Here is a 23,483-nt window from a genome sequence, read left to right as displayed (position 1 = left end):
CGATTATAAAACTAAAACCGCAGCTACAGGCTAATACAACAACGATGTTCTTGGAAGTAGGACCATGGGACTTTCCAACCGAGACCTGATTGGCCGTTTCAGGGGTATAACACCTTCAAAAAAACTACAGTAAAAAAAAAAAAAAAAACTGAAGCTACGAGAAAAAAACAACAAGGGCATACTATGAACTAAAAACTTGGGGCTTTTTTAATTGAGTTCCGATTGCTGGCTGTTAGGTCTATGACCTTTAAAGAGAAATTACAATTAGAAATTAGAAACCAAAGCTACAAGCTAATACAAAAGAGAGGTTCTTTGGAGTATGGCTCTGGGGCTTTCTGATCGAGCCCTCACTGCTGGTTTAGGGGTCTATCACCTTTAAAATTAAATATAATTATAAAATAAACGACACAGTCTAATAAGGACGCTCACTAGGCCTTCTAATCGAACTCTGATGACAGAAGATAGAGCCCTTTCTCCTCATACTTGTCAAATCCTCTGATAAAGAAAGACAAAAATGCCTCAGTCTTCCTATGGTTTGAGGAGGATGTCGTCCAATAATAGATGATGAGTTCCTCTAATACCAAGCAATAATTAATAGGGAAAAAGAACCATTAACTACATATTATTGTAGAATACATGCAACAACTAATATCTAAGGGGGTGAATTCCTGATATACAAGGAAGTTAAGAAGCTTCTTATTACCCTTCTAAAATTCATATTCTTAGATTCTATTCTTAAATTCTTCATTCTTATTCTCTAAAAAAAATTTCCTCGGACACAAAGGCTAGCGTCCTGTAATGATTCAAAATCATGGTTTTACGTGAAACGCACGTAAAGCCTATTCTGCATGTATTAGCCTTTTAAGCCTCAGTATAAGATACTTGATTTCTAAAATGATTTTTTTTAGTTTTTTTTCCTATTTGGATCACAAAGATGTGTTCTTAAGCAATGTTTTAATTTTAAAAGCCAATCTATTCAATAAAAAAGTAAAGTACGAGAAGAAATTATGGTTGAACAGTTCATAATGTTGGTTGGACAGTTTTTATAATTCTGAAACCCCCTTCTCCTTAGTCAGGTTACCCCTTTAGACCTTGCCACCCTCTTTCCACCTCAAAAAATATATTCATTTTACTCTAGAAAGATATGCTTAAGATATTCAATAAGTGAACCCCCTCGCCCTCTTTTCATTTTTTTTATTCTAACCATTTATTAGGTAAGGTTTATCTTATAACGTTTTTGACACGCTATTTTTGTATGCTATATTTTATTAATTTTTACTTTAATATTGATCATCTTATGTATTTGACACCTTGATGTGTGTTGAAACAATACATTTTATTTAAGTTTTAAAGTTTTCTGTTGTTCCTGTTTTATGCTTAACGTATGGATAAAATTCGGCTCTCTTAGAACTTGTGATAGTCTTCCAAAAGTATTTATTATCGTCATTTTCCTGGTATTAATTTCACAGTCATGTTTTCATTTTTTACTCTTTTTAATCTACCTTTTCTGCATGAATTTCGCCCCTAATGAAACCTTTTGTAACCCCACAGTCTCTTCGCCTCATGAGTGTTCCAAATCCCACACATGCGCACAAAAACAATAAAACAGTTGAAGCTAAAAAGAGTAAACCGAGCCTCACCTTCACAGTGAATTAGTGTATCTGGAGCAACGATGCAATAAGGACTTGGGTCGGTGTCTACTACTTTAAATTCAACTGCCCTCATTCCTCCTCTCACTATGAAAATATCATCTTTCATAACTGGTCTGTAGGCTTCCAAAAAATAAGGCTTAAGGTAGACGTCAAAAAGCGAGCTGTAAAACAATAAATGCTGTATTAACGAATGGTGCAAAAGATACAAAAAGGTTGAATTGGAAATTAATTACGTTCTTTGACCAATACTAAGAAGGAAGCCACTCTCTGGAGCAACTCAATAGGTGAGGCTAAAGACTTCACTTACCTGGGATCGACACTCTCGAAGAATTCTTCGATCACAAAAGAGCTTATGTCCTGAATAGCCAAAGTGTCAGAAGTTGTTGGGAGGCTGAATAGCCTCCAAAAATTCAATATAACCCGCAAATGCGTATTTACAACGCTTCAGTCAGAACCGTGCTGCTGTATTGAGCAGAAACGTGACCAATCACAAAATCTGTCCTTTACTCTGCCGATGTCGCTCAAACCAAACACCTTGGAAGAATCAAGGGTTTTTACTGGACTGACTTTGTTACCAACCAGACCCCCCTGCCACGTATTTTGCGAACTCCTTTCTCGACGCAGTTTGCACAGCACACTGTTCACTGGTACGACCTCCTCCTTTGTCTGTCACACGAAGCCCAAACACGAGTTATGATTGACTTCAACCCCACCCTGCAAGGATGGAAACACCCCAGAGGACCCCCCCCCCACTAGGTGGAAAGACAAAGCCGATGAACTCCAAGTCCATATCTCAGTGGAAGATGCCACGAGCCTGGAAAGCGCTAGGTCAGCCAGAAGGTTGATCATAACCTGGTCTCATTGCTCTCTACGCTGAAGTGGCAAGAGCCGTAAGTAAGAAAATAAGTTAGACCAACTTTGCAAAAGAGCCAACACCAGAGAATTTATAGCCCTTCAACTACTAAGGAGGCTAAAAACGAAAAACGGTTCTTTAAATTCGTAAAGTGGAAACTTACGCAACCATACACGTCTTTTAAATTTGAAAACCCGGGAACTTTTTGCATTAAATTTTAATGCAAAAGCCGTTAGATGCAGGCATGTAGTTTTAATGCTTATTGGGCGTCAATTCTAAAAATGAAGAACGTGTATGAAAAACTGGCAGAAAATGGGTGGAAAACACTTATTATCAAACTTTTTCAAGATTAACCATTTCAAATTATTAGTTCATTGACCCATCTGCAGGAACATATTCTTACAAAGACCAATTAAGCTATCCTATTTTGTTGTATTTATCCTTTTACTTGACTCTTGATATATCAATAAAATTCTTTTTTTTCTGATTCGAAAAATATTACTTTTCTTACTTAGTTTTGATAAAAATACACAAATTTCTCTGCTTTAGAAATATTAGCTTCAAAAGGTTTTTTTTGTGTTTTTTTTTTTTTTTTGAACACTGAGGACGGCTTGGCGGGAGTTTTTGCTGAAATATCTGCTTTTTTCTTTTCGCTTCGTTTTTCCCTCTGGCTGAAAATCATCTTGGTTTTCTTGGTTTTGTTTTTCAATTACATTTTTTCCCCTTTTTTGTCAAACGTTAATTTTGACATATTCCCACTGGCCTGTACTTATTTGATAGCAAACGGTTGTACTGCCCTACTGATTGTTGAAATACTCAACTATAAGATGCAGGTAAATTGGGCAGTACAATCTTTCGGTTCGAATTTTTTCTGTAAACAAGAAAAGCTTCAGCTTATTTCTTTTCATGATTTACTATAGCAACAAAGAGAATTTTACCAAATGAAAGATCTTTTTTATTGTATTACAATCAAAATAAAAACCATAGAAGATTGCGGTTTTCGGGTATAATTAGACAAAGATGAGCCAGGAGGCAATTTTTTTTTTTTTTTTTTGATGTCCTTGGTACTGTAAGATTGGAAAGGGCACTTTCACAAATATCTTCCTAATTTGTTAGCATTCAAATAGGCTTTCTCACGTTCAGATAGGCAATGTCCGATAAGCAATGATAAGCAATCATTCAGATAAGCAATGCCCTAGGTACTTTAGACAATCTTTTATTACTAAAATGCTCAGGCTTATAGTTTCTAAGCCTTGTAGAAATAAGAGGAGACAATAAACAAATGTGCTTGGAATACTCACTCAGTAAGTCCTTCAACACTGTCATCTTCGACAATGAGGAGTACTGCCCTAAAAACTTCGCAATTTTAAAGTAACCAAGATAGTCCCAGAGGCAAAGAATCGTTTTGATTTTGATGTTCTTGGTACTTTAGACAGTAAAATGTTCAGGTCATACTTACTAGGCCTTAAAGAAATAAGAGAAGACCATAAACAAATTTGTTTGGAATACCCACCCTGTAATTCCTTCAACAGTGTCGTCTATAGGAAGGACATGAATTCTTTTGCCATATTTGACCTCAGGGCATGCCTGAACTGATATCACATCTCCGAGTCGAACCCGAAGATTATTTCTGATCACTCGATTCATGCGGATCTTTTCGTTTGTTATTGTGTCATCCGAAAGCACAATACAAATTGTCTCCTTTCTTTTCTTTCCTTTGACTAGAACTGTGTCCCCTTTGAATAGATTTAGCTCATCCATTTTTGCCTAAAAAACATGACAAACTTAAATTATGCGGCAGCATTAACCTTTTTTTGTATTCTAATAATAAATCACAGCATTTTTTTTTTTTTTGAACAGATACCCATTGCAATATCTTTGAAGAAAGACTGGTCTCCGACAACCAAGACAAGTCAGAAGCAGTGGTACCAAATCGTGAAAATTTAGAGGAGGAGAATTTTTTGATTTTTTAAACGAAGATAAAAAAAATCTATTTTCCGAAATCCAAGGTTGAGTGTTTCAGTTTTTCTGACTTTTAAAAAACCAAAACGGAAAAGAGGTGTTTTGCAAAAATCTGAAAGGCAACTGCCCCCCGCATTCTCGATTGGTACCCCTGGTCAAAAAGACTCATCTCAACTTCGAGTATATCAGCAAACACGTATGTTTGTTTTTAACATGCGTTAGTATGTTGAAAACATACTAATTTAGCATTATAGCCTCCCTCCCCCCGCCAAATCCTAGCAAAACAAAGAGGGAAGCATTATTCTCTTTTATGGTTACTAAGTATAATTATTACTTGACTAACAAAATGACCTATATCGCTTTAGATTTTTTGAGTCGCGCCTAAACCACAACCTTTGACAAAAATAGAGGGAGGTATACTCCTCAGTATACCCGAGAAGTAAACCCGAGAACCCGAGAAGTAAACACTTTTCCCAGGAGTTGCTAAATTATGCACAACTGCTACAATTGCAATCAAATAGGTTACATTTCCCTTTTGGCACTAAAAATCTTACAAACAACTGATCACATTGATACGCATTAGAATAAAAACCAGAGAACTAAAAAAATAGCTTAGAGATATATTTTAAGATATAATTTAAATAATTTAAATTTAAACAGAGCTAAAGCATACCTACTACGAAAAATATCCTCAATTGCTTTCTTAAACTAAGAAATATAATCAATGTTTTTATATTCTGATCAAGATTACTGCAACTTCTGATCTCTCTCTATGATACAGGGGTACCAATTCACGAAAATCTAGGGAAGGGGCACGGATCTCTCTTCATTTTAAAAATAAAGATACAAAAAATTATTTTTCAAAATCTAGGAGGGTGGCAATTTTTTCATTTAAAATAATGGAAAAAGTACTTTCAAAATCTAGGAGGGTAATTGACCCACTCCCCCTAATTGGCGCCACATCTATGGAAGGTAACAATTTGTAACAGTATTAGTGAAATTGTCTATGATCAAGTATGCTATGAGATCAGTTGTCCAGTGATGTAAGCTTTTCTAGATGGACAACAAACCTCAATTGTTTATCATTGAGATACACACAGTTCCATTTTTTTTGGGGGGGGGGGGAGAGTCAGGATTCTTCTTGTGAGCGTTTTATCCCAGAACTGTACTTGAAGCTACAAAATAACTTAAAGGATCCTCAGTGACATTAGGGACACTTCCCTTCTTCAGCACTCTCTAGGTGGCAGTGCTATCTAGAGGCCTCTCTAGGTGGTGTCGCGTTTCTCCGAGTCAATGACTATCTGATTTATGCAATTTAAACCGAGGATAAGGGTCTCCCTTACCCTAGTGTATGAATTATATGGGTAAAAATGTTCTCTCCAAAATCAATCCAGGCCATTTTTGAAACTATTGGAAGTTTCAGATTTCAGAACTAAACTATTCCTGAGAACGAGTTCCAATTAGCCACTACTAGGACACTCCAAAAAATGGTCCTTAATATATTTACTGTTACGGGTTTGAATATTTTTTCTTGGTGTCCTCTTGTGGTATTTATTTTTGAAGGGTAAAAATACTTTTGGAAAGACAGTTTTTCCTGGTTGCGCTTTATTTTGTACAGCAGTATCGTGTCTCCTATCAATCGTCTATATTTCAGGGTGGGTATGTTCAGTTTGAATAGTCGGTCTTCATAGCTTGAGTTTTTCACACCAGGAAGCAGTTTGGTGACACGTATAAACCTTTATGTATTTATGTGGAAGGGCATCAGACTCATTTCTATGGGGAAAAATGCTAAATAGCATACAGCTTTCTTTGAGGAGCCCCCCTCAGTTCCTACTTATCAAATCGAGATGAAAAAAAAGAGATGTCACTGAGACATACAAAAATATTCCTGCTGCTAAAAAATATCCAGCTCTAGCTCAAAGGTCTAAACAAGGAATCATTTTCTTTCCTTATAAACAAATGGGTTTCCATGAAAAAAAAAAAAAAACAAACAAATGACCGTGGATTGTCAGTTTAAATTGATATATACTGACATTTCTTCGTTGAGGAAGGGTGTGCAAAAGCGCGGGATGGCTGGCCCTCATCCCCCCATTGCACTTCCTGGTTGAAGGACCTAGAGACGGAGATCAGCACAGGCGGGTTGGACCTCAAGGGTCTATTGCCGCATCCTTTACCTTTTTTCTTTTTTTTTTATTTCTTTGTTGATATTTTGATAGTTTTTCACTTATTAAAGTAAGAAAGGTGAAAACAGTTCAAACAAATTTTGTTTTTTCAGTAAAGCACAAATTGTGTTCTGGTCTTGAGAAGACATAGGGTTTACCTGCCTCAGCCCTACTCATGTTAATTTTTACTCGTTTTGAGTTTCATTTATTTATTGATAGTGATTTGTGGTAGTTTTACTCTTGGAAGTTTATTTGACTTTATTTTTACTCATTCTTGGCTTAAGGAGCTTTTTATTATGAAAAAAGTTTTTTAAGTTAATTTATGTTTGTTTTTTATTGACATAGTCTTTTTCATTGAAAAAAATATTTATATCTTTTCAGTTTTCTTCTATAAGAATCCATAGAATGAGTTGCTATTTGTATATTGGAGAAACTTTTTCAACAATTTTAATCCGGACACAAACAGTATTTTTAATTTAATTTATAGTTTCTGAAGTTGACCTGAAAAATAAAACTAAAAATCATTCAAAAAATGTTCTATTTATGCTCTTTGACAACCACGATACACTTACACTCTTTTATTTTTTAAGTTGTAGGAGCAGAGGTAGTAATAGTAGTATCCCTAAAAGTTTCAGTTTAATACCCCAAGTCGTTCTCGATATATTGCTGAGGTGTCTTATTGGCAACCATTTAACACAATGCCTTTTGACTTATTTTAAAGCAGCATTTAGATTTAAAGCATAATGGGCCAATTGCATAATTGCGGGGGGTTGACGTGCGCAATATCCCAAAAGACATAGTGGCTGGGCCGTTCTATCATTTGGAGATTCATCAGGTTTTACCTCGATTTCCTGTGGAGCACCCCAAGGGACTAAATTGGGTCCTTTAGCATTCTTAATTGTTTTTAACAATGTTTTACCAAACTTTGACAACACTTTTAAATTTGCGGATGATTTGACATTACTTAACCTTTGTCAAACCTCAAACACTTTGGGCGTTAAACTTGACTCACTCATTAACAACTTAAAGAATGATCTTGCCAATGTTAAACTCAATCTGAGCATACCGAAAAGCAGTTTAATGCTATTCTCCTTTTTAAAAAATATACCCTCAATCAATAATTACCTTTGCATCCCAAATTTAAACATGGTTAAGCTACTTGGTGTGCACTTGGACAATGACCTTAAATGGAAATCTCACTCTTTTCACTTATTTAAAACAGGTGGTTTTCTCCTTAGATCTTTCTCCCTTCTTAAACGGTTCTCCATGTCAATCCAGAACCTAAAAACAATTTATTGTTCTTATATAAGACCTTGTGTTGAATATGCTTGCCCTGTCTGGCACCCTGGACTGACCAAATCCCAATGTTCTAAAATTGAAAGCATTCAAAAAAGAGCTATAAAAATTATACTGGGGACGTCCTATACTACTTATGATGAAGGTTTGGCTAGACTTGAACTCACTACATTGGAATCACGACGTCACTTCCTTACCATGAACTTCGGGCACAAGTGCCTTAGTTCTGACTATCATCGACGTCTTCTTCCCCACTTCAAAGAAAACCCCCCAATCCTTCCCAATACAAGACTTAATGCTCGTAGAGCTCCAAATACTCAACTTGACTTGTGTCCCCAAATGTTGACAATGAGGTACAAAAACTCTTTCGTTCCCTATTTTGTTTCGCATTTTAATAATTGATTTAACTTTGTAACTATATTTATCCCTTAACATTTATTTTATCATTGTAATTATAATTGTTCTGACGTGCTTATGCTAGCTTGTGTGCTATTTTAGCCAATAAATCATATTCTATTCTATTCTACTATGCTGAAAAAAATGGTTATCTCAAAATTTTGACTGGATGCGTTTGAAAAATGGTTGGGCTCGAGAGAAGGGCTGCTTGCCCTCCAATCTCTTGTTACTCTTAAAAGGTCACCAGACACTCGTGCTGTAGCTGGAGTGCAAGGAGGGACTTCCTCCTTCATATATCTAGAGAAAATATTTTAAACAACTAAAAAAAGTAAAAGCAATTTAAATGTATTTTATTTTCAGTAAAGTGCAAATTACGTTCTGGTCTTGAGAAGGCAAGGGGGCTGTCAGCCCTACTCATGTTAATTTTTGCTCGATTTGAGTTTGACTCGGGTTATTTATCGTATGACTTAAAAAAAACAAAATATGTTTAAAATGTTTTAATTTTTACTTTGACAAATAAAGAAATATTAAAACTATAAGGAATATATATATCAGTAAATTTATACTAAATTGACAATCCACAGCCACTTTTTTTTTCAGTAAAGTACAAATTATGTTCTTGTCTTGAGAAGGTATGGGGGCTGTCAAAGATATAATTTCCAGACCTTTCAACTACACTGAACAAAATGACTATCTCCAAATTTCAATTATGTGTTTCGAATTGATGGGCATGGGGAAGGCTCTTCGCCCTGCATTAACTTATGACTAATAAAAAGGGCACCTCCATTTTCAATTTCAAATTGAACGAGCCTTTTTCGAAGTCTCTACGACAACAGATGGCCATCTCAAAAAATTTTATCACACGCATTATGGAAAAATAACACGTTTGGGGGGGGTGCGCGTTATCCATCCTTTGATCACTCTAAATTTTAAAAAGGGCACTAGAACTTAGGGTACTGACTACCAATCCAAAGAGCACCCTCCGAACTTTATACGATCACCCTTTCTATAAATACGTTATATGTCCCCAGGGCATAACCTGCCTTGCCCTGAGGGCTGTGAGGTAGGCGGCCATCCACAAAGACATAATTTGTGGTCTTTCAATTAGGTTGAAAAAGATGACTATCTCAAAATTTTGATTGAATGTGTTTGAGGAAATGCCGGGCCATGGAGGGAGGTTTGTTGCCCTCCAATCACTTTCGACTATTAAAAAGGGCACTGGCCCTTCGAATTTCCAATGGAATTAGCTGTTTTCGAAGTTTTACGACAACAAGTGGCCATCTCAAAATTTCTATCAGATGCATTTCGGGAAAATGCGAGGTAGGAGGGGGATATCCACCCTCTGATCAATCTAAGTCTTAAAAAGGCACTAGAACTTCTGATTACGAATCCAGTGAGCCCCCTCTGAAATTTATACAATCACCCTTTCTATATATACCTTATATGCCCCAAGAGTATTACTTACAACTATTACCCTGAGGCCTGTGGGGGGAGACACCCTCAAAGACATAATTTCCGGACCTTTCAATTACGTTGAACAAAATGGCTAATGTCAAAATTTTTATTGAATATATTTGGGGAAATGGCAGGCGTGAGAGGGGGCTAGTTGCCCTCTAATCACTTTCGACTGATAAAAGGACGCTCGTCCTTTCAATTTCCAATCGAATGAGCTATTTTCAGAGTTTTTTGCGACAACAAATGACCATCTCAAAATTGAAATTAGATGTATTTCGGGAAAACATTAGGTGTGTGTGGGGGGGGGGGCAAGGAGCACTAAAAATTACGATTACCAATCCAATTTACCACCTCCAAAGGTTATACGACCACCCTTTCTATATAAACCTTATATGCCTCCAGGGCAAAGCTTAAAACTCTTGCCCTGAGCGCTGTGTGGGGGGTGTCATCTTCAAATACATAATTACCGGACCTTTCAACGATTTTGAACAAAATGGCTATTTCAAAATTTTGATTAAATGTGTTTAGGGAAATGGTGGGCTTGGGATGGGGGTTAGTTGCCCTCTAATCCCTTTCGACTGTTGACAACGGCACTATTCGTTTCAATTTCAAATCGATCGAGCCCTTTTCGAAGTTTCTATGAGAAGTCCTTCAATACGAAGTGCTCTGGCCTAAGACAAAAAAATAATAATAGTATATTGTGACCACATCGCTCTTTACTTAGGCAGCGTAATGTGTGTGTGACGGTATTTATTTTTGTATCCCTATTTGTCTTGATGTTTGGTTAACCGATTAATATTCCAAATTACTATATATATATATATATATATATATATATATATATATATATATATATATATATATATATATATATATATATATATATATATATATATATATATATATATCCTACTATTTATATACCCAATTTTACTAGCTCCTCGCCCGTTAGGGTGTTAATATTTTTGTATTTTGTGAAACAAATAATTAAATACATAGATGAATTAGATAAAAAAGCTACTTATGTGCTGCGACAGTGAGCAGCTTCTTCTACTTCGTCGGTATTTTTTTTTTTTTTTCAAGAGCACATTGCCTTTTTATGACGAACAAATAAGAATTCACATGTAGATAGGTCTATTCATTAGAGACTGAAAAGCATATATAAACGTTTTGAATATTTCAGTTTATCTGCTGATGACTGAATATGTCATCGAAATATCCAGAACTTTTGTACATATTTTTCACTGTCTAATAAAAGGACCTGTCCCTATTTGAACTCTTTATTTTTTTCGTCATATTCTACTTGCTTGTTTTTTGTTTGTTTTTTTTTTCGTGGAGAAAAAAAAAACATATTGCTTTGATTCTCCTCCCATTTATTCTCTTTTGATTATAATTATTTCCCTTTGTCAACACTGAGAACGCTTTTTTGTGATACAGACAAAATATTCTTTCGCTTATTCCAAAGATTATGAGTAACTAATAAGAGTAGAAAATGGCGCTAGTGTCTATAGAAAAGCTATCAAAGCCATCTGGCGACGCATGGCATTCTTTTAGGCTCTGTAATCGTTTATTCTGTCAGGAACTAAGATAAGACACTTAGTAGGCTACTAACCTAATTTACCAACTATACTCATTAAATTAAGCATTCTCGTAATTACAATGAAAAAATATCAGTTGTTGTTACATGCTAGATGCCTTTGATAGTTGTTACATTAGTATCAGTTTCCACTCTTATCAATTACCCACACTCTTCGGTTGATTCTTTCTTCCTTCTTTTTCTTCCTACTATCCACGGACCTGCTGTTTTCAACATTTACTTCTTTGATTTTACCTTCTCTTATTGACTATCCCTTTGCAATTGTGTTTCAAAATAGAAATTAAGTGATAATATACCTGGGACAAGCCTATCACAGAATTGTCATCATTGACTGCATCTTCGACAATAAGTCGATTTGGACGGACTTTCTTAGAATCCAGAATGGCTGTAGCAAAATCATCCCTATAAAATAATTTGTAAGTTTCATTAGCAAATTTGAAGATAATAAACAGATCTTTAATAGAAATAGCTTAACACTTATGCCGGAATTCCACCAATTACAGTCTTCACGTACAATATGCGAAAAAATACTAAGTTAACGGAAGGATATTTATACCTTCTATCCTGTTAATGTATTTTTTTCTATCCTCAATATAATATGCTCTATGTTTATTCTAAAATGTGTTTTAGAAGGATGTTAAGTTTTCAGAAGAATCTAAAGGAGTTAAAAACGTCTTTTGTTGGCCAAAGAAGCAAATAATTTACAAATGAATTACAAAATTATTCATAAAGAGATTCTACAATATATGAAGGTACAACTATGATATGAAAGTTATCATAAAAAAATACTAGGTTAAAATTCTAATTAGATTATGCATAAAGTAAAAACATATTCCCGCAAATTTTGTTTTCAAATCAACAGTTTACTAATAAGACTAATAATAAGCACCATTCCTAAATCAGCTTCCTAACTCATTTTGCAGTCACCTAACAGAAAAAATTTGCATCGACCGGGAATCGAACCCGGGCCGCCCGCGTGGCAGGCGAGCATTCTACCACTGAACCATCGATGCTTATGATATTCATATTTTATTAATTAATGTAAAAAATATTTTCATCTAAAAGTATGGACCAACATCGGACCCTAAAACGAAAGGAAATTGTTCAGTATATGAGGGGGGTTGCCCAATCCCTTGCGGTAAATATTTCGCAGTTCATTTAATTGACTCGATGCATTTTTTTACGCTCTTTACGAATATAATAATCACTTCTATTACAAATTCAAATTTAAGCACTTTTTGACCAAACCTAACTATAAACAATTTTGGGACCAAGAAAACGTAGTATTATTTTGTCAAAAACGACAAAGAAAACAGCACTGAAAAAACGTAGTATTATTTTGTCAGAAAACGACCAATAGTGTCATACTTTAATTAAAAATTCGTCATTTTTAAGAGCTCAAAAAGTGCTTAAATTTGAATTTGTAATAGAAGTGATTATTATATTCGCAAAGAACATAAAAAGGGCATCGAGTGGTATGTTCACTTTATTGGTAAATTAATTATAAGAACTGCAAAATATTTACCTCCCTTGCTAGTCACGCTAAAGTTATTTAGTGCTTTAATAAAGCAATTAATTAAAAATCAACGGGTCTATGTTTTAGCAGTCGTCCTTAAAGCATTGGAACAAAAAAAATTCAAACTTTAGCATAGAAGTGAGGAATTGAGGAGGGGAAAGTGTGCTTGTCTATTATAAAAGTCAGACTCGAGAAGTAAAGTTTGATTAATGCTAATAAAAAAAAAAATATGATGAAAACAGAATGCTTTATTAGCAAGATTGTGAAAACTACAACTTGGAATGTTCCCAGAACGCAGAAATGTCTTCAAGAATCGCTTTAAATGAGGTGGGTTTTCTGCCGCCCGCCACTTGTACCCTACTGAGTATGAATGTAAATAATGACGGGAATGTACCTCGGTGCCGTTTGTTCCTCCGCTTTGAGGAACCCGACATTCTTTCTACTTTTTGGGTTGAGGCGCCAATTTCTGGGTTAACTAAATTATTTCTGTTGTTCACTTTCAAATGAATGAATCCTGCTTGTTACCCCTTATCCTGGAAAATATAATTGCCTTTTCTATGGTTCTTAGCAAATCCCAAATTTTAACTTGAACATCCATGTGGAGACATTATATTCTATGACTAGTCAAAGCAAACTAACCGAAGACCTCAAAAATCGCGTTAATAATGAACTAAAATGAACTAGGTTAAGAAGCGCGTTAATAATGAAATTTTCTTTGTCTTTGAGACGGTCAGCCGACGCCGAAACTTCCAATTTGATATTTCACAAATCACCTTCGCAATTTTACTAATTAAGTATTATATTTTCATCATATTTTATTCTCACCAAAAATCACTTCTCGGGTGTGTTTTATATAATAGACAAGTACTGGGGACGGACACATCTAATATACAGAGTAATTTCTGTTTGTTGCAAGTTTTAACCCTTAACTCGTCGGGTAAGGTAAAAAAAAAAAAAACACCCCAAGTACTTTTGTTTTTAGATTTCTCAATAACCCCACGGGCTACACCATTGTGGTTCCGTGTTATCTTCAAACACCCCAGAGAGAATTTTTGGTGAGTCAGTCGACCTACTGCGTCCATCCAGAAAGAAGGTTAGGAGGTCTGGGTTAGTTTTTTACCCCACCCAACCACTTAAGTAATAAAAAAAAAAACAGAAAACTGTCAGGGTCAAATATTTTGAAAAACATTGATTAGAGTTAGAATGGCTAACATTGGGTAGGGAGACTATTGCTGTACTACTTCCATCATTTATATTTACCAATACTGAAGGTCTTGCAACCTTTTTAGTAGTAAATTCAGCTTTTCTGCTGTTCCAAAAGTATTTCTTGCCAAGAGGTTGAATATTTTTACCCTTCTTTGAATTTCCCTTTCATTCCTTACTTTTTAAGAAGTCTTTGAAGATGACTCCCTTACTTTGCTTTTTCTTTACTTTTCTAAGAAGTGCTTTGATTAAACGATGCAGTAAGAAATTCAACCCGTCTGAGTATTTGACAATCGACGAAATGCCCGTTCCCTTCAGGGGGTCGATGTGGGTTCAGAATGTACATCCCTTTGAAGCCGGCCAAGTATGGACTGAAAATACAGTATCTGACTGATGCCTGCACCTACTACTTATCCAGTGCCTTCATATATTGTGGCAAAACCACTAAGATGGTAGGCACACAGTCGAGATTCATTCCTACCCACACTGTTTTGACTCTGGCTGTGCCAGTCTTGGACACAAACAGAAACGCAACTGCGGAAGACTAATACTCCTCGATTGAGTTGGTTGACGAGCTGAACAGACAGAATACTACCTACGTCTACATACGTTGGAACTCCCAGGAAGAACAACCTCGAGCTCCCAGCAGTGTTTCTTTGACACAGGGATAGTGAGCCTGGTTCCTCAATCTTCGGCTTAGCTGACAAGTAGACTATTGTATCGTATGTGCCTAACAAGAGCAAAGCAGTAGCTTTGATCTCTTCAACGCACAAGACACACGATAGATGCAAACTCAGGCAAACCGGAGATAATCAAGTTTTACAAGGCAAATAAATCTGGCGTTGAAAATTCACATTAAAAATGTGCCAACTACACTACCAGCCGTTGCTGTCAGCGCTGGCTACCTAAAATCTTCTTTGCAATGCTTGATATTGCTGGCGCAAACACAGGAGTACTTTTCAACACAACAAAAAGGCAAGAAAAGGTGATCCAGTCCCAACAAATCCTCACACAGTTGGGACTATACCTTACAAAGCCTCATTTGATGGTTAGAGTATCCATCAACTCCCTCCCTCGAGAACTTCCAAAGTTATAATCCAATATTGTTGGAAGTGTATCCACAGGTAGTTCAGATGCTGAAGTTTCACACTAAGGGAGCAGAAATAACCACTGCAGTCATGATTCTCGTTCAGCTCACCGGAAGACGACTAGGGTCTGCAGCATCAGCAAAAAGGGGTGCTGCAAGGACCACCTCAACGAAGTTTGCCCAGAATGTATCTAGGTGATTCGTTTTGATGTTAAACATGTTGCATTAGGTTAAAGCTAAATTACAAGTTCCTATCTGAAATATTTTTGTTTACAAGTGCTTTTAGTTGTGGGGTAAATATTTAAGTTTTGTAAACGACCGCTCATTACTGGCCACTAACATTACAATCGCTAATAATATTTGAAAGACAACTCTTACGTTTGCAAAGACCCCTTTCTATTATTGCACAATTAATTCTAGCCCTCCTATAGATTTCTTTAAGGAAATGTATCAATGTTAAATGATTTGTTTTCATACCCTAGAGTCTATGGAACAGGTGAATGGGAACTAAATCATTGCAAAATTTCCCCCAAAGTTTTAGGCAATTCGCTTTAATATCGTCAACATCTGCGTCATTTTGAAATAACTCTTCAAAATTAAGCAAAAACCACTAATTTGTCTTCAAATCTATAAGTCTTTTGAATCAGTCATTGGTTTCCAACAATTACTAAACTGTTCCTGGTAACGAACTGTAAGGAACGACATAGCTCACTAGTAACCGAAATTATACAAAAAAAGTTTCATTGACAATAGATACAATGAAAGAATTAAATTTTTATGTTGATTCAAATTACATAAAGATTATTAAGTTTAATGTTACCCATCAAAAGTTATGAGCCTCAGATAATTTGCCAAATTCTGAAAAGGGGAGAAACATTCTATAATGTCAAGTGATGTTAATGAGATTCACACCAACAGATTAGTGATATTACAAAACCAAGCTGTAGAGATGTCATGCTCCAGTATACAACAATGTGAAGTTTTGCATTTTTTGCCAAAAGACAGATCACGGGAAAGTCTTTATTATTTTTCCTAGGGGTAATCGTATCGAAGGAGTAACGCTATACGATCGGGAGAGAGCTCATCTCATCAAAAATCATAAGTTCCAGTTTCCTTTCCAAGTGACCAAAAGGATCAGAAGGCAACTAGCTCCTCATACGCGCCTTTTTTCCAAAAGTCGTCTGACTGAAATTTTCAGATAACTATTTTGTTTTGTATAGTTGAAATGTCTGTTAACTGTCCCTTCTGGGATATCATGACTCTCCAGAGCCCCTGGAGAAAGGGCTGTAAGTTACCAAATCGACCCATTGTTTACAAATAGTATTTTTTATTGGAAAGCATACAAACTTATTTTTGGAGGGGTGAATTTTCAACTGTATAATTTCCTGTGGGAAGGAAAGTTTCTGGGGGTGAGCTTTCCAGGTGAATTTTCCATGGGGGACATAGGGGGTTGAAATTGCCTGGATGATCTTCCCACAGGGATGGGGATGGGGGGGGGGGGGTTGGACTCATCAGTGGGAGAAATTCTCCATGGATAACTTTAAGCAGGAGAAACTTTCCATTGGGGTAAAAATTTCCAATGGAAATTTTCCATGGAGGACGGATTTCTTATATGATTTGAAAAATGATTAGAAATTAAAGTCTTTCCTAATGAAAATATGCTAAGGAGAATTTTACAGGTGGAATCGTCTGCAAGAGATTTTACTGAGGGATTTTCAGCAAGAATGGAAGTATCCAGAGGGAATTTTCCAGGGGGAGGGTGTATCTACGTGGGGAGAATTTTATTTTGTGATGTTTTCTGTGGACAGAGGAATTTTTCCATAGAGGGGAGCTGAATTTCTCAATATTATCTGAAAAATGATCAGGAACTAAATTTAGAAAAAAATAAGTTTTTTCAACTCAAAGTAACATTAAAACTTGAAGCAAACGGAAATTGTTCTGTTCATGAGGGGTGTGGTCCATCTTCAATACCTTATTATTTATACTAAAGTTTGGCTTTTTGCCCAAATCATTTAAGAACAACTCCTGAAACATAGAGGCCGTTTAATTAGAATAAGAGGCTTTAATAACCAGATATACTGAATAATTTATTTTTGCTGTAAGCTTCAATGTTGCTCCTTACTTTCAGTAGAAAAAACTTGTTTTTAATTTAATTTTATCAAGACTAACTAGACAGGATCTGCAAATAACCTTTCATTCCTTTTTTTTCACTGTATTGTATAGTGCAGCCCATATGAAAATCATATTATCCAATCATAATGGATGGCAACAAGTTTATTTTTACAGAATTAAAGTTGGTCATTCAAGAGCCAAACATTTCCCAATCTTCAGGAGACCAACATATGTGTAGGGGAAAAAACATTAATAGAGACTTCAATCTTTGAGACAACTCCATGTGCAGTTGTATTGTTGGAAAAGTGGTGCACAGCAGGGAGAGACGGGATGGACACCCCTACTCCTAAAAATTACATAATTTCGTGTATTTTTACAGATTTATTATTCAAATTATAAAATAATTTTTTTGCATTATCCTCCTTCCCCCCCCCCCAAAAAAAAAGTATGCCTGGTGTGCAACATCTTCCTTGAATGTCCCACATGTCACTGATATATACAAAGAAATGAATGAAATTATGAATACATCCTTGGTTAGATTAATCTATCACAAACAATGTTATAAGTTGGTATCCAACTATCCTATACTGACATAGGCAGCACAATAGCGTTAATATTTTATAAAAAAATGTTATTTGAAATGATTTGGAAATGTAGAAGGAAACATCATAGACCTTATCATCTTAATAGAAATGTCCTGCATATTATAAAGTGAGAATTCCATTATGTTTTACACATCACAGGGCTTCACTACTTTGGGTTCTAATATAATTTGAGGAATATGCCAATATTTGATCATCAAGAGGGGGGGGAATAAAGGAACTATTTTTAGGAATAAATATTTTAGAATTTTACAAGGTTGTTTTCAGAATTTGATTTTTAATTTCTGTAATTTTAAAATTTATGTTCCTTGTGCATGTTTCTGTTATTTTTCTGTAGGCTAATTCAAATATTTTAATTTTCCTGTGTAAGGAAACAGTTTGCAATAAACCAATAGCTGGGATTGGATTTTAGCTATGTATTGAATTATTTTTTTGAATGTTGCACTTTTTAAATTTGAAAATACATGAAGAAAAATCTTTTCTCATTTTTTTTAGCAAGCTCAGATCATTCCCAAGTAAAGCCAGTCTAAGTAAAAAAAATTAAAAAACCAAAGATTGCAATGGTAGAAGTATCTAGTCATTTTGTGGGTTTTTCATTTTGTAGGCTTGTCAAATTGTATGTTTCAGAGGGAACATAAAACATAACATGGTGAAACTTAGTTTTGCCTATCCAAGAGCAATAGAATTGAGAATATAAATAGGCTATTATGTGAATAACAGTGGAAGGAAATATGCTAATCTGATTAAAAAAGGTATCAATTATGATTAGGGCTATTGAGAAAGAACACTGTAAAATTCTGGAAAATAAAGCTTAAAGAGTCCTGAGATCTATAAAGTCCTGCTTACTTACTTTAAATCACACTTTCTAGAAATATAAAGAATCCTGTGTTGAAAAGCTTCAGTGATGATAGTTAATCATCATCTGATGGGTGATCTGATGTTGATGGGTGATCTGATGTCACCCATCAGGTCTGATGGGTGATCTGATGATTGATGGGTGGTGCACCTAAAAGGTGCACCACCAGTTTGTTGAGCCAATCCCTGTCCATTGATGACTTGAATCCATTCATGATGGTAGGGGTCATTATTTTTCACTAAGAGCTATATAGGCTAAAAACTCCATTCAAGAAGAACTTATTCCTCAGTATAGTGTTTACTTGTTTCCAGAAAAGCTTTTGAGGGTGACCACAATTTTTCTTTCAGTTATCTGGTTGGAAAAGGCCTGGAATGTTTGGAAAGGCCTCAGCATTTAGGTCCTTGTCTGCTGTTATCACATTGCTTTGTTTGCAATTATATGTTAGAGATGTTATTCTAAGCTTATGGGATGGGATGGATGAGGAACATCACAGAAGTCTTTAATATATTTTATTGCCATCCTCTAGACTGATTCTAGAGCTCCTTTGTTAGTCTTATTAATTGGGCATGCAATACACATTCTGAACACTAGCCTTTGTCAAATCAGACTGTTGTATGACTTGGTCATAATAGTTGAAGTTCTGCTAGTAAACATACTTTTGAACAAAGCAAGTATTAGGCAAGCCTTTGCAATAGTCACTTGTGCATGAATATATGAAAATACAGCTTGTCTTACCAGTACACAAGATCTCTCTCCTTATGGCTGCTGGAAATACCTTGAAGGGTCTATCCCTACAGTCCATGTGGTACTGAGTGTGTGATTTTCTCCCAAGGTGGGGTCTTGCATTTTGATACATAAATTCAAGCTTCCAAATATTAATCTAGTGATTTCTTCTCAATGGGATAAATATGTAGATGGTGACATAAATTAGCAGGATGAAAGTGAATACATTATTTGATACCTTTTTTATCTGCTCTCCTAATTAAATAAATACTTCTGGGGGAAATTACTGTTTTACCCAAAAGGTAAATAGTCCATAATCAACAAAGTTTTAAAACATGTTGCTGATAAGAACTATATTAAAGAAAAATTACTTTTAGTTGGATATTATTTTCCTGGTCTTAATAGGCTAGTATAATATTATTTTCAAAACAAATTTGAAGAAATTTTTAAAAACGGCCTGAAATCCCTCAAAAATGGCATTGCAAAAAACTGAAACTATTTTTGAACGTTTTCTGACTCTGTTTAAAATTTCTTCAAATTTGTCTTCATATTAACATTTTACTATTAAGACTAATAAAAATAATAATTACCATTTCTAAATCAGCTACAAATACTAATTATTTCTCACAAGTAAGTTTTTTTCAGAAACAAATTTTTAAACTTTTGGTTAGCCTAATATGGGCTGGTTTAAGCCCTTTCAAGGCTAAAAAAGTCATTTACCCCAGAATACATCATTGAATTAACTAAAGAGCACAGGCTAAAAAAGCAACAAGTGATATAATCACTTTCATCCCAGGGCATAGATCTAGCATTTTTATTGGAGGGCAAGAGGGGTCCATGTCCTGATAGTCAATCAGCATGGGCTATATAGTAACTTTTTCTCTAAATTATTAGGGGGCAACTGTCCCCTCTTCCCTCTCCAAAAAGACACCCTGCTTTCATCCTAGCTAAATTTTGGTAACAAATTTACCCTCAATAACCCAATTGTAGATTAATACCAGATAAAATACTTGTTACAACTTTGTGGTAGTCCTATTTACTGTACCTCTATTTTCTTCTTGGTAGTTCTATTTACCTTCTGTAAAAAATAGCCTAGGCAAGCTGTCAACTGTTCAAAATAACATTATTGGTGAAAACTGATAATGAAAATCAAAACTGCTGAATCATTCAATAAGGATATAAATCAGGACTGGATAAATGCAGAATACAAGCTAACTTGAGATGTTCCCTAACCTTGACAAACTTTAAATCCCCCAGCAAGTCTTCAGAGGAGGTTCAACACCTCTCTATCTTACTGGACAATGTGATTTAAAACTTCAGGGCAATAGCTCATGGTAAAATTCCTGTTTAGCTACTTTTGGCTATCTTGGGAAGGAGTTAAGTTAGGAAAATGAAACTTTCATGGATGAATCTACAGGTTAAAGTGTTTCCTGGGAAGGTACTCTGAAGTACCTACCTCAACTCCTTCTCTCTCTAGATGGTAGTGACCATTGATGACCTTTAAAAATCTTTGTGTAAAAAGAAAACTTGCCAAATAAGTTCTTCTGCTTAAATAAAACAAGAAAAGTGTTTTCAGCTTCACAACTTTGCTTAATCTCAATTTATGAGGTTTCAAAGATCTGCTTCTTAAAATTAGAAAAAGATATTGGTATAGCTTAAATTCTACTTAAATACTAGGAATCACATTTTAAAACTGAAACCAAAGAAAAAGACGCTGAAAAACAAAAATTAAGGTATAATGTTGTTTTGTGAAAATTCGAATAGGTCAAACCTGACAGGCTACCTGTTGCATAGGCAAATTTCTAGTACGTAAGAAATTAGGAGAGATATTTATGTTTTTTGGACCTAGATTCATTGTTGAAAGTTTCATTTTCCTAACCTAGGGTAAAAAAAACCTCTTTATGGGAAAGGCAACTTTTCCTTGGCATTCCAGAAAAATAGAGAGAGGTTAACTGCAGCAATGTAATGAGAGGGTGGTAACAAGAGCCCTGCCTTCTTGGTGGAGTTTTAACCAATAGGCCTAATTTGTCAACATAAATAAAAGGTCTCTTTTTTGATGAGCATTAAGAAGAAAAAAATATATTAGGCCTAATATTTGTGATGTACAGAATAAGTATAAAGCAATAAAAGTTACATTTTTAGAATCAGAAGAAAATCAGGCTTCTGTTACTATGTCAATAAAACTGGAACATTGTAAGGATATATAGCCTAAATTAAAATAGGATGATTGGTATTTCCAAAAAAAGGTTCTTCTGGGTAAGCTAATAATTTCAAGTGTTAGATCTTAAATCATTTTAGTAATAACCATACTGATGAATATCTTAGGTTTTTAGCTATTCATTGATATAGGCTATACAATTCTTTTGGTAAAATTCTAGTTGATTAACTTCTTGCTATCTCAGAAAGGGGTTAGGTTAGGAAAATGAAACTTTCAGGGATGGGTCTACAGACTGAAATATGTCCTGGGAAGGTATTTTGAAGTACCTACCTCCACTCTTTCTCCCTCTAGAGGGTCCTGACCTTTGATGACTTTCAAAAATATGTGTGTTATGAAAGTGAAACCTTGCAAAATAGATCTTCTGCTTAATTGAAGTACAACAAAATTGTTTTCAGCTTCATAACTTTGCTTAATTCCACTTTATAAGGTTTCAAAGATATGCAAATACATTTCCTAAATTTTGAAAAAAAAACATTGTTATGGCTCAAAATTCTACTCAAATAACAGGAATTGCATTTCCAGAACTAAAGGCAGAGAAAAAGCCACTAGTAACTGAAAATTAAGGTAAAATGTTGTTTTGTCAAAGTTTCAATGTCATGTAAGTTTCAAAGTTTCACCTGTCATGTAGGCAAATTTCAGGGCCCCCTAGAGGGAGAAGGAGTGTAGATGGATACGTTAAAATACCTTCCCGGGACATACTTTGGCCTGTAGACCCATCCCTGACAGTTTCATTTTCCTAACCTAAACCCTTTCTGAGATAGAAAGAAGTCAATTAACTAGAATTTTACCAAATGTTGTTTTGTCAAAATCTCAATAGATATAGACCTGTCATGTATGCAAATTTCAGGGCCCTCTACATGGAGAAGGAGTAGAGGTGGGTACTTTAAAATACCTTCCTGGGATATACTTTAGCATGTAGACCCATCCCTGAAAGTTTCATTTTCCTAACCTAAACCCTTTCTGAGATAGCAAGAAGTCAATTAACTAGAATTTTACCCAGAATTCTACTCAAATAACAGGAATTGCATTTCCAGAACTAAAGGCAGAGAAAAAGCAACTGGTGACTGAAAATTAAGGTAAAATGTTGTTTTGTCAAAATTTCAATAGGTATAGGACCTGTCATGCAGGTGAATTTCAGGGCTCTCTCAAGGGAGAAGGAGTGGAGGTGGGTACTTTAAAATACCTTCCCAGGATATACTTTAGCCTGTAGACCCATCCCTGAAAGTTTCATTTTCTTATCCTAACCCCTTTCTGAGATGGCAAGAAGTCAGTCAACTAGAATTTTACCATTCTTTTCAATTCTTGTTTGAACAAGATGGGAGGGTTTGAGTTTCACACAGTTTTGCTCAATCCCATAAGCTTACTGATGGCTCTTTACAAGATAGCCAAAAGCAGCAAAACTAGAACTTTACCCAGCTCAAAATAGAAAGTAGCTAAGCCCATTTCAATAAATTTCTTACCCTTTCTTATCCCCCATTTTCAGTTGATCTATCTTTCTAGAATCTTATTACAGAAATTTTTAAACAGATGAATCAGCAGACTTCTTAGTTCTTTTTCTTCTTCTAGAAAACAGCACCTTGAATGCACAACAGATACCGTTCAGCTTCTAGTAGGTTTCTTTTGAAACCTAGCCATGGTATATGGGAAGACAAGATAATAAATCATCAGATAAAAATGGCTCTTTTTTTCAATGGACATTTACTAAGGATTATTACTTTTCATTTTTCAGCCATTTCGAAGAAGCTATTAGTTGAAGTTAAGAAGTATATCTTCTTGAACTCTTGCAACCAAGC

The 23,483-nt window shown here is 35.2% G+C and overlaps 1 protein-coding gene and 1 non-coding gene across 2 annotated transcripts in view; both read right to left on the bottom strand.

Annotated features, from left to right (window-relative positions):
- Positions 1–23,272, bottom strand: part of LOC136033254 (transitional endoplasmic reticulum ATPase-like) — a 70,465-nt gene extending 47,193 nt beyond the window's left edge. The window contains exons 1-4 of the mRNA XM_065713995.1: positions 23,151–23,272; positions 11,670–11,775; positions 4,019–4,272; positions 1,641–1,813 (exon numbers count right to left, since the gene is read on the bottom strand). Of these exons, the coding sequence (XP_065570067.1) occupies positions 1,641–1,813; positions 4,019–4,272; positions 11,670–11,775; positions 23,151–23,167 (550 nt within the window). The 5' untranslated portion in view covers positions 23,168–23,272. The remainder of the gene's footprint in view (positions 1–1,640; positions 1,814–4,018; positions 4,273–11,669; positions 11,776–23,150) is intronic.
- Trnag-gcc (transfer RNA glycine (anticodon GCC)) lies at positions 12,316–12,386 on the bottom strand. The gene has a single exon. It is a non-coding gene; the product is annotated as a tRNA-Gly (tRNA).
- Positions 23,273–23,483: the final 211 nt, after the last annotated feature.

Source organism: Artemia franciscana, chromosome 11, assembly GCF_032884065.1.
Source record: "Artemia franciscana chromosome 11, ASM3288406v1, whole genome shotgun sequence".
Lineage (NCBI taxonomy): Eukaryota > Metazoa > Arthropoda > Branchiopoda > Anostraca > Artemiidae > Artemia > Artemia franciscana.
Note: the sequence above shows the minus strand (reverse complement) of the source record. Positions and strands in the feature narration are given on the sequence as shown.